Here is an 18527-nt window from a genome sequence, read left to right on the forward strand (position 1 = left end):
CAGTCCCCTCTGATAATCAATGGTACCATGTCCGTTTTGTTCTTCCTGAAGTCTATTATTAATTCCTTTGTCTTTAAGGTGTTGAGGAGCAGGTTATTTTCTTCACACCACACTGTCAGCTGCTCCACCTCATCCCGGTAGGCGTACTCGTCCCCCCTGGAGATGAGTCCCACCACCGTAGTGTAATTCGCAAATTTGACAATGGTGTTGCTGTGGTGGGCGGGGGTGCAGTCATGTGTGTAGATGGTGTAGAGCAGGGGGCTCAGTACGCAGCCCTGTGGAGAGCCGGTACTGAGGCTGAGGGCCGTGGATGTATGATGGCCCACTCTGACTCTCTGGCTGCGACCCGACAGGAAGCTATTTATCCACGTGCAGGTGGAGTGTGGAAGTCCCAAGTCCCCCAGTTTGTCCACCAGTTTGTGGGGAAGGATAGTATTAAAAGCAGAGGTGTAGTCCACAAAGAGCATCCGCACGTAGCTCCCCCGCTGCTCCAGGTGAGACAGTGCAGCATGGAGAGCTGTGGCTACAGCGTCCTCTGTAGATCTATTTGCTCTGTACGCAAACTGGTGGGGGTCAAAGCTTCGGGGCAGGAGTGATGTGATATGACCCCGGACCAGTTTTTCAAAACACTTCATCACCACTGGTGTGAGTGCGACTGGCCGGTAGTCGTTGAGGCTGGAGATGTTGTTTTTTTTGGGCAAAGGGACTATGGTGGAGGACTTCAGACAGGGTGGAACAGTGGACTGGGCCAGAGACTGGTTAAAAATCCTCGTACAGACTCCAGCCAGCTGGTCTGCGCAGTCCTTCAACACGCGTCCAGAGACGCCGTCAGGTCCAGTAGCCTTCCTTGGATTGATGGCCCGCAGCGTGCGCCTCACCTCATGCTCCTCTATCTTGAGGGTTAGGCTGCTGTGGACCATGTGCTGTGATGTGGCTGTCTCGGGTGGCTCCACTTCAAAGCGAGCAAAGAAGTGGTTCAGCTCCTCTGCCAGCGAGGCGTCACCTTCAACAGCTCCAAGGTTGGTCTTATAGTTGGTGAGATACTGGATCCCCTGCCACACCTGCCTGCTGTTATTACTGTCCAGGTGGTCCTCTATCTTCCTCCTGTAGTTTGATTTGGCCTCTCTGATGCCTCTCTTCAGGTTAGCTCGGGCCGTGCTGTATAAAGCCCTATCGCCAGACCTAAAAGCGGTGTTCCTCTCTTTCAACAGACTGACATTAAATGAGAGTAATGTCTTTTTAATTACAGTGCAGGAAATATTCAGCAGGTTGGGCAACATCTGTTGAGAGGGAAACAATGTTAATGGTTGCAGTCAATTATCTTTTCTCAGTGCTTTGCATCAGAGCAGGGTTTGCCCTGAAGAGACAACGTACTGAAATGTTAACTCGGTTTCTCTCTCCACAAACCACTCTGTGAAAGGGCAAAATGGCACTGTGGTAGAGTTGCTGCCTTACAGAACCTGGTCAATGTCATTGTAGAATAATTGTTCAATAATTTAAATCAAATTTGGATATATAGTTGAAAAGGAAAATTGTGCACGAAAATGAGGAAAACACAGGGAAAAGGGAATTAATTATGCAAAGAATTATAGCAATTCAGCATAGAAACAGGCAACCAAATTGACCCTGACCATCCATTTATACTAATCCTAGTTTAATCTAATTTTTATTCTCCCTTCTTACCCATCCACTTCCCTAAACTCTACCCCACTTACCTACTTAACTAGGGTCATGTTACAGTGGTCAATTAACCTACTGACCTGCATGTCCTTGGGATGTTCAAGTTCAAGTGAGTTTATTGTCATGTGTCCCTGTATAGGACAATGAAATTCTTGCTTTGCTTAAGAACACAGAAAAAAAAATAGTAGGCATTTACTACAAAACAGATAAATGTGTCCATATACCATGATATAAATATATACACACATGAATAAATAAACTGGTAAAGAGCAAATAACAAAAAGTGGTTATTAATAATCAGAGTTTTGTCCAAGCCAGGTTTAATAGCCTGATGGCTGAGGGGAAGTAGCTATTCCTGAACCTGGTTGTTGCAGTCTTCAGGCTCCTGTACCTTCTACCTGAAGGTAGCAGGGAGATGAGTGTGTGGCCAGGATGGTGTGGGTCTTTGATGATACTGCCAGCCTTTTTGAGGCAGCAACTGCGATAAATCCCCTCGATGGAAGGAAGGTCAGAGCCGATGATGGACTGGGCAGTGTTTACTACTTTTTGTAGTCTTTTCCTCTCCAGGGCGCTCAAATTGCCGAACCAAGCCACGATGCAACTGGTCAGCATGCTCTCGACTGTGCACCTGTAGAAGTTAGAGAGAGTCCTCCTTGACAATCCGAGAGGCGCTGATGAGCTTTTTTGAATGTGGGAGGCAGGTGGAGCACCTAGGAAGCCAGGGGGCAGTCATGGGGGAAAAGAGACACTAACTCCATACAGACAGCACCTGAGGTCAGGATTGAACACAGATCACTGGAGCTTGGCAGCAGTAGCTCTGCCTGCTCCACCACCGTAGCAGCACAGATGCGCTGCAGTAGAATTGCTGCATTAGAGTCAGGGCCGGCCCTAGGCCGATTGGACAGATTTTTCCAAATTGGGCCCCGTGTCCAAGGGGGGCTCCGCGTCAATTTTCCGTATTTCATATGGAAATACAAGTTCGCTTTGTTAAATAAAGATGAAAATAATACATTTGCCATACGGATTTTGTTACTTGTGTTAACAAGTCGTTATCCAATGCGTCATCAATGCATGGATCCACACTTCTCAGTAAATGTGTAATTGTGTTTTAGAAGAAGTATTAATGACGCTGCGTTCCTTTGAATACAATTCACGCGGCGTCTTTAACCCTTCTTCAAAACATAATTACATTTTACTGAGGAACGTAGATTGATGCATTAATGACACATTGAATTTCTTAAAACTCATCATCATGAGCAAAGATCTTATAGCTCCGCTATAAGATCTTTGATCATGAGTGAGCACTTCCTCTTGGTCTGCAGCAGGTTAATCGTTCAATTTACCTACAGACCCACGTTGTGTCTCTGTTTTTCACTCTCTCCCTCCCTCTATCTCTCCCGTGCGCTCTATCTCTCTCTCCCGTTCCCCACCTCTCTCTCTTGCTCTCTCGGCATTCCCGGAATCATTGACGTTTTGCGGTAGACAAAAATGCTGGAGAAACTTAGCGGGCGAGGCAGCATCTATGTAGTGAAGGAAATATGCAACATTTCGGGTCGAAACCCTTCTTCAGACCCGGCTATTTCCTTCGCTCCATAGATGCTGCCTTACACCCGCTGAGTTTCTCCAGCATTTTTGTCTACCTTCGATTTTCCAGCATCTACAGTTCTTTCTTCGACGTTTTGCGGTGGTGGCTGCATCTGCGGTTCCTTTCTGTTGGGGGGGGGAAGAGAGTCTTGGCCCGTGGCGGCTCCTGATAAGTGATATGTTCCCTCCGCAGGTGCTGCCTTGCCCGCTGAGTTTCTCCAGCGTTCTGTATTTTTTGTTTGGCTCTGAAGTTGAAGGTGGACCCCCCATGTTTACCTTCAACTCCCTGTCTGTGGTGGCTCAGCGGGACGGGCAGGGGCACTGGGGAGAGGGTTGCGTTTTTCTGGTCGAGACCCTTCTTCAGACAATCACAAGTACTCTCACCGACGAGAGTTCAGTTCAGTCCGAAGAGAGGTCTTCTCTCCAGAGTCGCTGCGCTGCCTGCCCTGCTGAGCTACTCCAGCTTTTGTCTATCTTCAATTTCAGAGTTAGATAACATTGCAGACTTGATTTTTTAAATTTCAAAATGTTGTAACATTGCTGGAAAATGTACCTGCATCTTGGAGGCTGAAGGTTAGGTTGTTAGCCAAGAAGGATGGACTTCGTTATCCCTCAGTACAGCACCATCAAGAGCGATGTTGCTGTACTGAGGTATAGCCAAGTCTACCCCTCATTGCTAGCAGCTGATGGGAAGCGGCCACAATGCGGTGGCGCCCGCAGCAGTGAGTGAGTGTTACTGGCATGAACCCGACCCCCTCCTTATCAACGCTCATTCCCTCCCCGTAACTTTACCCCTGGCCAGACTCCCCACACGCTGTGAAAAGAACTCTCCCCCAAATTGTCATGTTACTCACGACACGCGACTCATTTATAATTATTTTAAATATTTCAACGGAAAACAATTCCCAATTGGGCCCCGCACCTCCTAAGGCCGGCCCTGATTACAGTGCCAGAGACCTGGGTTCGTTCCTGACTCTGGGTGCTTGTCTGTACAAAGTTTGGACGTTCTCCCCGTGACCTGTGTGGGTTTTCTCCGGGATCTCCAGTTTCCTCCCCTACTGCAAAGTTGTACAGGTTTATAGGTTAATCGGCTTGGTATAATTGTAAATTGTCCCTTGTGTATAGGATAGTAATAGTGTGGGAGGATCGCTGATCGGCATGGACTCGGTGAGCCAAAGCGTCTGTTTTGTGCTGTATCATTAAACTAAACACTGTGCTGCCTAAATAATCAGCACAAGACCAGTGGACCAATTTGCCTCTTTCTTTCTGCAAAACGTTTTGTTCCCCACGTCTGAGAAGAAAAGAAAATGACTACAATAGTCTGGCTGTTTCAAGAACATATGTGAAGCTGGTAAATCAGGCCCTCGAGGGTAGCTTCACATATGTTTTTAGGACAGCTAGAAGCAACAGCAGCACCATTTTCCATTACGTTTACCATGGGAGTAGCTGAAAGACACAAACCAAGCATTTCAGCACTAACTTTGTACAGTCTTTCTGAGATAAGACACAAAGCATCACTGGAAAACATGGATAGGTGATGTTTCGGGTTGGGAACCTACTTCAGACTGGGGTCCTGACCCAAAACATCACCTACCCATGTTCTCCAGTGATGCTGCCTGACCCGCTGAGCTACAAAAGCACTTTGTGTCTTTTTTTGGAAACCAGTATCTGCATTCGCTTGTTTCTAGTCTTTGTGAGATGCTGTGTTACACATCATGGAGTCCATCAGTCAAAACTATTCGCCACAAGCAACCCTAATTTAATTTTGTACATTCCAGTCTCAAAATGAGATGTGCAGCAAGCACTTATCTTTAATATTTCTTTCAATTGCTCAAACACTGGCAAACCGATGGATTCTGTGTGACATTTAATCACATTACAGGGTCATTACTGTGGCAGTAAATCTGGCATGGATATATTATAGAATGTGGATAGCAAGCTCATGTGACCATCTCTGAAGCAACAACCGTTGCCTACTTATTTGTAAGGGGGAGGATAAGAACTTTTATACTCTACTTCAGAGCAATTGCATTTGAAAATTGTGCTTTACTGTTATTTTTCCCCAATGCATCCCCAGGAATGCTTTGCACATTTTCAAAAAAATAATTGTTTAAAGTTACTGCCCTTTGTTTCTTCAAAGCATAAATTGATGTAGGAATTCAGCAGGTCTAGCAGCATCTGGGAATGGAATGGATAGGCGATGTTTTGGGACGAGACCCAACTTCAAATGCTTTTCTTGCGTTGCCCTCGTGCTGGATTCATTAATAATGCACTACATTACACCACAAGGCTTGGAGTCTTCTCAAGCTTTTCATTTTATCTTTGTGCAATAGTGTTTGCAAAGTCAACTTCCTTCCAAAACACTCACACTAGAATTAAACAGAACAGTCAGGGTGGCACAGAGGTAGAGCCGCTGGCTTACAGACCCAGAGATCCGGTTTCGATCCCGGCTACAGATGCTGGTTGTACGGAGTTTGTATGTTCTCTCTGTGACCCGTGTGGGTTTTCTCCGGGTGCTCCGGTTTCTATTCACATTCCATAAATGTGCAGGTTTGTAGGTTAATTGGCTTCTATAAATTGTCCCTAGGGTGTAGGATAGAATTGGTGGACGGATGATCATTGGACAGCGTGGATTTGGTAAGCTGAAAGGCCTGTTTCCACGCTGTATCTCTAAAATGAAAGCTAAAAACTAATGTCATTTCTACCTCTAAACCCTCGAGTCTGCAGAGTTAGAGGGAAGTTACCCACCTTCACCAGCCAGGGTCTCGGGTACCCTTATGCTCCATTAACCCAGTCTATCACACAGCCCAATCCATCACACAAGCCAGCCTTTCCCTCATCGACTCCATCTATAGTTCATGCTGCCTCATAAAATAAACCAACTTAATCAAGGACCATTTACACCCCTGTCATTCCCTCTACTCCCCTCTCCCATTGGGCAGAGGTTACAAAAGCTTGAAAACATGCACTAACAGATTCAAGAACAACTTCTTCCCCACTCATAGCAGACTACTGAACTGGGGTTAAGAGGGAAAGATAGATCAGCCATGGTTGAATGGTGGAGTAGACTTGATGAGCCGAATGGCCTTTTTCTGTTCCTGTCACTAATGAACTTATGTCATATGCTGAGAGAATGGAGCAGTTAGGCTTGTATACTTTGGAGTTTAGAAGGATGAGAGGGAATCTTATTGAAACATATAAGATTATTTCAAGTTATAAGGGTTTGGACACGCTAGAGGCAGGAATCATGTTTCCGATGTTGGGGGAGTCCAGAGCCAGGGGCCACAGTTTAAGTATAAGGGGCAAGCCATTTAGAACGGAGATGAGGAAACACTTTTTCACACAGAGAGTTGTGAGTCTGTGGAATTCTCTGCCTCAGAGGGCGGTGGAGGCAGGTTCTCTGGATACTTTCAAGAGAGAGCTAGATAGGGCTCTTAAAGATAGCGGAGTCAGGGGATATGGGGTGAAGGCAGGAACGGGGTACTGATTGGGGATGATCAACCATGATCACATTGAATGGCGGTGCTGGCTCGAAGGGCCGAATGGCCTACTCCTGCACCTATTGTCGGAACATGGCTACTCGGTGCACTGTTCCAGAAGATGATCTGCTCACAATCAGTACACTCTTACTTGTGTAAGAGTGTGCTGTTATATAGAGTACGATTTGAATGGGTTGCAAGCTTTTTACTGTATCTCCATACACAGGACAATAATAAGCTAAACCATAACAGCCTCCTAGTGGTCACTGTGCAGAATGTCACAGACTGGTGGTTACTTTTTGCCTACAGATGTTTACATTTGCTGTATAGCCATTAATTCTTACCCACTTCACCTTCTTCATAACCTGTTAAAACAAAAACTTGCAACAAAAATACATCAAATACCCAAATGGTTCAATTATTTATTTCATACAATTCATTTCTGTACAGCACTATATCCCTCCACACAAAAAACACATTCATTTTTTTTAAAACGTGAAATGTTCAAACTATTCCTGGCAATTTGGCATGCATTAGGCTCAACTTTATTGAGCATAGTAAAATTAATGAAGCAAGCATCATTTTTTCATAATTTTGCTACATGTTCAACATTCATCTTGTTTTTATAAAATATCCATAAAAAGTGCAAATTTGTTCTTGGAAGTCATTTCCAGCTCAAATTCTCATCCATAGGATAAGACACGAGAACTGCAGTCTTTGAGAAAGTTTCCTTTATTCATTAACAGGTTGGTCAGCTCGACACCCATTTCAGTTTCAACTGTCAGAACTATATGTGAACTTGGCCAACAATCTCTTTCCACTGAAGATCAGTTCTTGACAATGCGTTTTGTACAGTAAAGCCGCTGATGGAATGACAGAGAATTAAACAGGTCATGAGAAATCCTGATAGTTTCTCTGAAATACCAGGATCTCTTTTCTCCAGTTCAATGAATCTTGAATTAACATTTTAAACTACAGCAAGCCTCCAATAATGGAGCAATACAATAAAATATTGACCTATTGTTATTTTAAAAATATATGTATATGAAATTTACAAGCTTTAAACTTTGTGAAGACTGTTCCCATCTACTGAATTTTACAATTAGAAGTCAAGTTACTGTATCAAGTGCATTTCATTATTGCTTAAAGTAAAAAGCGATGTCTTTTATTTAGGGGAAAAAAGTAATTTTGTTTGTCTGCTTTTCAACATACATGATGAAACATATGTACCTACACAAGGGGAGCCAGACATTGGGAGTAATATTGCATAGTTAAATGAAGCACACAGACATATAGCAGGAGCACATAGGTTAAGTGGGTGCATTTTGTGCATTGAAGATCAAGCTTGTGCACATTGTCACACTGCTTTTGGGCAGGTTTATGGTCCAGCCTCTGAAAGTAGCACTGAAGCTAAATTGCTCATCAATAAACCAACAGAGCTGATGAATAAGTGACCAACACCCCCACCTTCTAATTCCTTGAACCAAGAAATAGGGAGATGTACTGAAACACAACTCCTTTGAACAGATTTATACCCAGTGGGCTCCAATGAACAAGATGCTGTGTGTCTTAACATTTTAATTCGTCTCAATTACATACTGGTGACTAGGCTTGGTGGCTCGCATGCCAAGCTGGAACTGGAGCATGATTATTCTTAATTGAACTCACTTTATTGTGAACACGTATAAATTATTGGTTTTCAGCATTTCCGTGGCAATGGATGGAGATCACTTTTGGACTGATCATGATTCTAAATCATACCCTTCACTGAGTTATGAAATGGACAAATTAAATTGAGAAATTAATCTGAGTGAGATTGCTCCACGGGCAATAGTTAAGCTACCAATTTGAATGAAAATGGATGGACTGTTGTAGAGTGGAGGAATGAAGACAAGTCCCATACTTATGCACCTGGTCATCTGATGGACTGCACGGGAAAAAGACAGATGAAACAGAAGGTCAGTTTTGTTTAAATTGGAACAGCTACCACTTTCTATTATGTTCTTACTGGAACCAAGAAGCAAGGTACAAGTCAAATCAAAAAAGGAAAAGATTTAATCTTGTTCCAGAACACAAACCAATTTCAAAATTGACTTCTAAATGGTGGATTCTCTTAAACTTCCAAAAAGGTAACATTGCTTGCATTGTTCCAGATGACCCTGTTCCAATATGCAACATCAACACACATTCAAATGATGGTCCTGACCACAAGGCAGAAGGTTATTAGCCACGAGGTCTCAAGGTATCAGCATCTCAATTTCTGTCCTGCAATTACCATCTAGGGAACACTACTCCTCTCAATCCACAGTTAGTTTTCAGCAGCCACGCTCACAAGACACATCGTTTGAATGAAGTTCTGCTTATTCTGGCTGGCAGAAGTTCTGCCATCTTTTAAAAGTAATAATTAAATGATGGGAGCTTTGGAATGCTCATTGTTTATGTTGGCAAAGCAGAACAGCTGGTAGCACAAGCAGGTTGGAGGTAAATGCCAGCAAGTGTTATTGGACTTCTGGCAATAGAGGAAACCTCGTAATCTGGAGTCAATTGGGAAGGCCGGGTTTGATGGGATTAAAGATTAATTGCAAGCATGTGTCTGGCAATAACTGTATGGGATGCCTAGTGGTGCAGGTTTGAACATGAAGCCAGACTAGCTTCTAATTAGTTTGTTAGTCATGTGAAGCTCTGCTCACATCAGTTAATGAGAAAATGAGAGGCAACAGCCAAGTAAGTGCATGCCTACTTCCTCAACCTGCTTTTATTCCCGACAGTTGCCAAAGATCCATTTTGCATCCCCCACACATTTCTCCTTTACCACGCTAATTGCCGTTACTTCAATTTCTCCTCAATCATTCCTCATTTTCAACACCAGTCTGAAAGCTTGGGGCTAAAATAAGGCCCGAATAAACTGTCCAAGCACTTTGTGTAACTGGATAACTTCTACTTTCAGTCTTGGGGGCTGGGGCTGGCGAGGATCAGTCATTTGGATTGCTTTCTCCCCACCAGCCCATCACCCACACCCACACACAAACAGTGCCCCTGAGAGAGAGAGAGAGAGAGATGGTGAACGCATGATAATTACACTAGAGGGGGCAATAACCATTCTTGGCCAAAACCCGCAGCGAACACCACCACCATTCATTCCCACCTCAATAAGAACAGGTCACCCACGACTCCCACTGCATTTGCACTGTGATTGTGTATTTTCTTCTGCCAGTGATTCCCTATAGGTACAAAAGTAAACATTTACTTGCATTGTTTTGTTTGATAAACTCGGATCTTCCCTGAACCTAGATACTATTTTAACACTACGACTCGGGTCAGGGAGTGCAATCAGAGAGATCTATCAGAGCTGAGTTTAATACGTTATAGTTTCCCTTTGCTCTTTTCCCCAGATAAAGGCCAGCGACATCGGACCATTCTGCCCACTAGGCAAAGCTGCTGGAACTGAGGCACTGAAACTTGTCGCGCAGAGTCTGCACAATGTTCTGCTGACTGGGGGAGGGTTCCCGCCAGAGGTAGTGGCTCAGCTGGTCGGGCTCGCCCAGTGCAGACAGGGAGCCGGGAACACCCTCTCCCCCTCCCCCTCCCCCTCCCCCTTCCCCGCTCAACAGCGGGGTGCAAGGCTGGGGCTCCGACGTGCCGCTGTTTCGCAAGATGGTGGTGGCGGCTTCAGCTGCCAGGCTGCTCTCGTCCAGGTCTTCGTAGTCCTCATCCTCGGAGCGGATCTCCACATAGTCCTCGTCATCCTCGTCGGCATCGTTGAAGTTGGCGAGGTAGTTGCGTGCGGCCGAGCGTGCGTCGAGGGCTGGGGTCCCGCCCGCCAGCACCACCTGCCGCGGGTCCCGCAGGGTCAGCTCGGGCCGCGGCACTTCGACGGAGTGGCCGACCGCCACGGAGGGGGAGGACAGCGACACTCCCCGTGCCCCGCCCTCACTAGCCAGCCGCCCCAACGTGCCGCAGCCCCGCATCGGCGAGTAGCTCGGCACGTTGGGTGGCATCACCAGGGCGCTCCAGCGCTGCTCCGGGGGGCGGCTGGTGGCTAATGTAGGGGACGGGCTGGCCAGCCCAACCCTGGCCTACAGCCGCGCCCTCATCTCCGGTGAGGTGTACTTGGTCGCCAGCTCGTGGATGTCCGGCCAGGCCACAAAATCGGCCAGCTCCCCGTTACTGTAGGTGGAGTGCAGCAGCCAGTCCTCAGAGTCCAGGCTGTGCCCGTGGGAGCTGCAGGAGGACAGCAGCCCTTGGGGAGTGCTCCTCGCCCACACCTCACTGTCTGTCGATGCCGTGGATAACCTTGGGGGAGTTTCTCGGAACAAGAGCTGGTCGTACAGCTGGGAGTATTCAGCGATGCGGGCACCTGAGAAAGCAGAAAAGGGAATGTTAGATCATTAAACAGATTGCTCTACCTATTGTATGTAATTGCATTGTATTATCTGATCTGATTAAACAGCATACAACACAAAGCCTACTGTACCTCGGTACAAATGACAATAATAAACCTAATTCTAAATCACACTAAAATTGAAATGACAAAATATGACCGTTTGCCAAGACTCTTTGACAAACTCCATGTATCTCTTCAATAAACTCATTCACGTTTGTGTGAAATTACCTTCTGCAGACAAAACCATGTCTGCCGTCTGCCTTCTTACCTTCCACCACCTGCAACCTCCGGCAACCACCTTTAACTATCACCGCAACTGGCTTTGACTAAAAAATGCCCGATTTTTAAAATGGCAACCTGTTTTTAGTTGCGGCCGGCTTTGAACTTTTTGAAATAATCGCCGGAACATAGAAGAAGCGGAAAGCACTTTCGACCATTAGGGAGACTGACAAAAACCTCCAGGAACTGCGTGGAAACCTTGGGTGGGGCGCAAAGTCTCCAGAGGTTTCCGTTCAGGTTTCCTAAGTGGGACAGAGGCATTATACTCAAATAACAACTGCGCACAATTTACTCTCCCTCGCTTCTGCCTAATAATACTGTCATCTGCTTTACCCCAATTTAGTATTTTCCCCAGATTTATCCTTGCTGAAAATAATCTTAACCCATATGGAGTTGTGATCATCGTTTCCAAAATGCTCTTCCATTGGTACACCAGTCACCCGGCCAGGCTAGTTTCCGAATACAATGTTCGGCACGGTCCTTTGCCGAGTTCCAACACACTCCTCAACTTCCCTATATTAAACCATCTACCAAACTCTTGTCTCAAACAATGAGTGGATTTAGAACTTCTCCCCTAAACCATGTGCTAATCTGGGTTTAGAGAAACAGGATAAGTAGAATTTAAGGCACATGCACAGTTTTTTTAAAAGAAATCTGAAGAAGGGTCTTGACCCGAAACGTCAACCATTCCTTCTTTCCAAAGATGCTACCTGTAACTCCAACATTTTGTGTCTGTCTTCATTTTAAACCAGCATTTGCAATTGCTTCCTATACAGTTTAAAAAAAAAATTATATTTAGGACTGTAATCAAATTACTTCTCGATTGGAACTATATTTTATTCCACGGGCCAGTTTGATTCACAATCAGTCGCAAGAGTTCATGCCTTCTAAAAATAAACTGTACATTCTCTCCTTATACCTCTCCTGTCCCGCCTGCAACTGGTCCAAAACGCCGCAGCGAGACTCCTGACAGGCACCCGAAAAAGGGACCACATCACCCCGATCCTGGCCTCTCTCCACTGGCTCCCTGTGCGGTTCCGTATAAACTTCAAGATACTCCTCCATGTCTACAAAGCCCTCAATGGGCTTGCCCCCACCTACATAAAAAGTCTTCTCACATTTCTCGCATTTGCGGTTGCAGCCCCTAGGCTGTGGAACAGCATCCCCTTTCCCATCAGAACTGCCCCCTCCATCGACTCTTTTAAGTCAAGACTAAAGACTTATCTATACTCCCAAGCCTTTCCTGACGTCCTCTGAGTGAGGGCTACATGTATATATGTATGTAGTCTGTTTTGTTGTGCTATTTTTATAACAAATGTAAAGCACTTTGGCCAACGAGAGTTGTTTTTTAAACGTGTTATATAAATAAATGTGACTTGACTTGACTTATACAGCCCAAATCTGCACTGGAGTGATAACATCATCACTGCCCAAGCTCATTAAAACAGGAACAATGAAGAGATGACATTATAGCCTAAATTACCAAGAAATGCAATGGGATTAACCACTCCTTAATGCGAGGAAACCTGACAAAGCCCATGCAAGAACAGGGTGCTGCTGCAAAAGATCACCTATGATCGTTCTGAATGACAGAGCAGGCTTAAAGGGCCAAATTGCCTATTCTTGCTTCTATTTCTTTAGTTCAAAAGTCTCAAGATAAATAAATTATGTCATAAAGAGTTTATTGTTGATTAGCTCATTTAAGACGTCAGTAATTTTCAATATTGCTAGATTTTTTTCACACATATTGTCTGCCTTTCGTGACAAGTCTCACCAAGCATTCTGGATTAGGGCAGGGTGTATCTCTAGGCTCACAAATCAATTTTACAACTAGCAACAGATAAAAGAGCTCCAGAAGAAATCAAACAACCTCTCCTAATCTAAACAGACTAATCATGTCATAGATAGAGCATAGAAACATAGAAACATAGAAATTAGGTGCAGGAGTAGGCCATTCGGCCCTTCGAGCCTGCACCGCCATTTAATATGATCATGGCTGATCATCCAACTCAGTATCCCGTACCTGCCTTTTCTCCATACCCTCTGATCCCCTTGGCCACAAGGGCCACATCTAACTCCCTCTTAAATATAGCCAATGAACTGGCCTCAAATACCCTCTGTGGCAGAGAGTTCCAGAGATTCACCACTCTCTGTGTGAAAAAAAGTTCTCCTCATCTCGGTTTTAAAGGATTTCCCCCTTATCCTTAAGCTGTGACCCCTTGTCCTGGACTTCCCCAACATCGGAAACAATCTTCCTGCATCTAGCCTGTCCAACCCCTTAAGAATTTTGTAAGTTTCTATAAGATCCCCTCTCAATCTCCTAAACTCTAGAGAGTATAAACCAAGTCTATCCAGTCTTTCTTCATAAGACAGTCCTGACATCCCAGGAATCAGTCTGGTGAACCTTCTCTGCACTCCCTCTATGGCAATAATGTCCTTCCTCAGATTTGGAGACCAAAACTGCACGCAATACTCCAGGTGTGGTCTCACCAAGACCCTATACAACTGCAGTAGAACCTCCCTGCTCCTATACTCAAATCCTCTTGCTATGAAAGCCAACATGCCATTCGCTTTCTTTACTGCCTGCTGCACCTGCATGCCTACCTTCAATGACTGGTGTACCATGACACCCAGGTCTCGCTGCATCTCCCCCTTTCCCAATCGGCCACCGTTTAGATAATAATCTGCTTTCCCGTTTTTGCCACCAAAATGGATAACCTCACATTTATCCACATTAAACTGCATCTGCCAAACATTTGCCCACTCACCCAGCCTATCCAAGTCACCTTGCAGTCTCCTAGCATCCTCCTCACACCTAACACTGCCCCCCAGCTTAGTGTCATCCGCAAACTTGGAGATATTGCCTTCAATTCCCTCATCCAGATCATTAATATATATTGTAAATAGCTGGGGTCCCAGTACTGAGCCTTGCGGTACCCCACTAGTCACTGCCTGCCATTGTGAAAAGGACCCGTTTACTCCTACTCTTTGCTTCCTGTTTGCCAGCCAGTTCTCTATCCACATCAATACTGAACCCCCAATGCCATGTGCTTTAAGTTTGTGTACTAATCTCTTATGTGGGACCTTGTCGAAAGCCTTCTGGAAGTCCAGATACACCACATCCACTGGTTCTCCCCTATCCACGCTACTAGTTACATCCTCGAAAAATTCTATAAGATTCGTCAGACATGATTTACCTTTCGTAAATCCATGCTGACTTTGTCCAATGATTTCACCACTTTCTAAATGTGCTGCTATCCCATCTTTAATAACTGACTCTAGCAGTTTCCCCACTACCGATGTTAGGCTAACTGGTCTGTAATTCCCCGTTTTCTCTCTCCCTCCCTTCTTAAAAAGTGGGGTTACGTTTGCTACCCGCCAATCCTCTGGAACTACTCCAGAATCTAAGGAGTTTTGAAAGATTATTACTAATGCATCCACTATTTCTGGAGCTACTTCCTTAAGTACTCTGGGATGCAGCCTATCTGGCCCTGGGGATTTATCGGCCTTTAATCCATTCAATTTACCCAACACCACTTCCCGACTAACCTGGATTTCACTCAATTCCTCCACCTCCTTTGACCCGCGGGCCCCTGCTATTTCCGGCAGATCATTTATGTCTTCCTTAGTGAAGACGGAACCAAAGTAGTTATTCAATTGGTCCGCCATATCCTGGTTCCCCATGATCAACTCACCTGTTTCTGACTGCAAGGGACCTACATTTGTTTTAACTAATCTCTTTCTTTTCACATATCTATATGTGAAGGGTCTTCCCAACCTGTCCTTATCCACCAAATTGGATTCTGGCCTAGTCCTAATTTCCACCAAATTGGATTCTGGACTAATCCTAATTTCTCTAAACCAATCCTATAGGAAGGAACTGCAGATGTTTGTTTAAATCGATGATAGATACAAAATGCCGGAGTAACTCAGCAGGACAGGCAGCATCTCTGAAGAGAACGAATGGGTGACATTCCGGTGGAGACCCTTCTTCTGATTAATCAGGGGAAAGGGAAACGAGAGATATAGACAGTGATGTAGAGAGATAAAGAACAAATGAATGAAAGATACGCAAAAAAGTAACAATGATAAAGGAAACAGGCCATTGTTAGCTAACAAGAGCATAACTTCTTTAAACTAATTGAATTGTGGTCACTGGTCCCAAAGTGCTCCCCCTTTGACATATCAGTCACTTCCCCAACCTTGTTCCCCAAGAGGAGGTCCAGTGTTTCACCCTCTCCAGTCAGGTTCCTTTTACATAGATTAAGGAAGCTTGGATACATTAAACAGTCCATCCTGTCCAAACCCTTTATACTATACACTATGGGAGACTTGGTCAATATCAGGGAAGTTGAAATCTCCCACCAATACTACCCTATTATTCTTACAGCTATTTTCAATAGAAATACATCAAATGAATTTAAAGATACAAAGGTATTTTATTGGGATATTTAAACTGAGTTACTAACATCTACACATTCAGCAGGCTTGATTAGTCATTGTTTTATCTAATTGTGTCTCTTATTCTTGGAATAGCCTTGTCAGCATATGCTTTTTTTCCCCTCTCTGGAGAATTGTGAGATTAGATGTACAACTGGTGCCCTGGACCACAATGTGCTGTTGGAGCGTCTCAGATCTGATAGTCTATTCGCTAAAACCCTTCTTTTCCTAATTACATAGAACTGGGAGTGGTGGGAGAGAGGAGACTGGCAAGGCGAACTGAAGAAAATTGAAGGTCCAGACAATAATACGAGATAACAAAATAAAACTACATTTTTAAACACCACTGTCAGGGTAGCATTTTCAATACAAGATGATATACTCTAATTAGTCAGACCAGGGAAAGATGGTATAATGACAAAAAATGAAGATTGTATTTGGATGAACACAGCATTCATAACAAGAGATAGAAACATAGAAACATAGAAAATAGGTGGAGTAGGCCATTCGGCCCTTCGAGCCTGCACCGCCATTCAATATGATCATGGCTGATCATCCAACTCAGTATCCTGTACTGCCTTCTCTCCATAACCCCTGATCCCTTTAGCCACAAGGGCCACATCTAACTCCCTCTTAAATATTGCCAATGAACTGGCCTCAACTACCTTCTGTGGCAGAGAATTCCAGAGATTCACCACTCTCTGTGTGAAAAATGTTTTCCTCATCTCGGTCCTAAAAGATTTCCCCCTTATCCTTAAACTGTGACCCCTTGTTCTGGACTTCCCCAACATCGGTAACAATCTTCCTGCATCTAGCCTGTCCAACCTCTTAAAAATTTTGTAAGTTTCTATAAGATCCCCCCTCAATCTTCTAAATTCTAGCGAGTACAAACCGAGTCTATCCAGTCTTTCTTCATATGAAAGTCCAGACATCCCAGGAATCAGTCTGGTGAATCTTCTCTGAACTCCCTCTATGGCAAGAATGTCTTTCCTCAGATTAGGAGACCAAAACTGTACGCAATACTCCAGGTGTGGTCTCACCAAGACCCTGTACAACTGCAGTAGAACCTCCCTGCTCCTATACTCAAATCCTTTTGCTATGAATGCTAACATACCATTCGCCTTCTTCACTGCCTGCTGCACCTGCATGCCTACTTTCAATGACTGGTGTACCACATGACACCCAGGTCTCATTGCATCTCCCCTTTTCCTAATCGGCCACCATTCAGATAATAGTCTACTTTCCTGTTTTTGCCACCAAAGTGGATAACCTCACATTTATCCACATTATACTGCATCTGACATGCATTTTCCCACTCGCCCAGCCTATCCAAGTCACCTTGCAGCCTCCTAGCATCCTCCTCACAGCTAACACTGCCCCCCAGCTTCGTGTCATCTGCAAACTTGGAGATGTTGCAATTCCCTCGTCCAAATCATTAATATATATCGTAAATAGCTGGGGTCCCAGCACTGAGCCTTGCGGTACCCCACTAGTCACTGCCTGCCATTCTGAAAAGGACCCGTTTACTCCTTTCTTTGCTTCCTGTCTGCCAGCCAGTTCTCTATCCACATCAATACTGAACCCCGAATACCATGTGCTTTAAGTTTGTATACTAATCTCTTATGTGGGACCTTGTCGAAAGCCTTCTGAAAGTCCAGATATAACGCATCCACTGGTTCTCCCTTATCCACTCTACTAGTTACATCCTCAAAAAATTCTATAAGATTCGTCAGACATGATTTACCTTTCATAAATCCATGCTGACTTTGTCCAATGATTTCACCACTTTCCAAATGTGCTGCTATCCCATCTTTAATAACTGATTCTAGCAGTTTCCCCACTACCGATGTTAGACTAACTGGTCTGTAATTCCCCGTTTTCTCTCTCCCTCCCTTTTTAAAAAGTGGGGTTACATTGACTACCCTCCAATCCTCAGGAACTACTCCAGAATCTAGAGAGTTTAAAAAAATTATCACTAACGCATCCACTATTTCTGGGGGTACTTCCTTAAGTACTCTGTGATGCAGCCTATCTGGCCCTGGGGATTTATCGGCCTTTAATCCATTCAATTTACCTCCCGGCTAACCTGGATTTCACTCAATTCCTCCATCTCATTTGACCCCCGGTCCCCTGCTATTTCTGGCAGGGGACCAGGGGACCAAGGGACAGATGAATTGATCACACAGATGTAAATGGGAATGATTTAATTGTCTTGCCAGATTCATGCCTAGTTTGGAATTATTCTGGGTTATTTAATGAAGAGATGAACAAAATAAGAAAAAGAGGGGTGGACCTGATAAAGAGCGTGGGCAGGCAAGGTGATAAAAACACGCCCAGCTCTGAAAATTGCAAGTACTTCAAGAAATGGAAAGGTACACAGTATAGACACAAACTGCTGGAGTAACTCAGCGGGCAGACAGCATCTCTGGAGAGAAGGAATGGTACACAGTATGTTGGCTTTCATTGTAAGTTGACCTGAATGTAAGGTGACCTACTAATGCTGTTATTTTCTGGTGCTTTGTGCATGTTCAAGATAGAATTTGATACATCTCTGGATATATATGGTATATATAGAGGATAGAAAAACAGTATAGTAAAGTACCATAGGGGAAAAAGATAAGCCACAATTTTGTTGCACTGTGGAATGGCCGGGTAACCAACTACTTTAATGTTTTACATTC

The 18527-nt window shown here is 44.6% G+C and overlaps 1 protein-coding gene across 1 annotated transcript in view; it reads right to left on the minus strand.

Moving 5' to 3' along the window:
- Nucleotides 1–6434: 6434 nt before the first annotated feature.
- LOC129699345 (pleckstrin homology domain-containing family G member 1) overlaps nucleotides 6435–18527 on the minus strand; it is a 216258-nt gene continuing 204165 nt past the window's right edge. The window contains 1 exon segment of the mRNA XM_055639024.1: nucleotides 6435–11100. Within this exon segment, the coding sequence (XP_055494999.1) occupies nucleotides 10169–11100 (932 nt within the window). The 3' untranslated portion in view covers nucleotides 6435–10168.

Source organism: Leucoraja erinacea, chromosome 8 (genome assembly GCF_028641065.1).
Source record: "Leucoraja erinacea ecotype New England chromosome 8, Leri_hhj_1, whole genome shotgun sequence".
Taxonomy (NCBI): Eukaryota; Metazoa; Chordata; class Chondrichthyes; order Rajiformes; family Rajidae; genus Leucoraja; species Leucoraja erinaceus.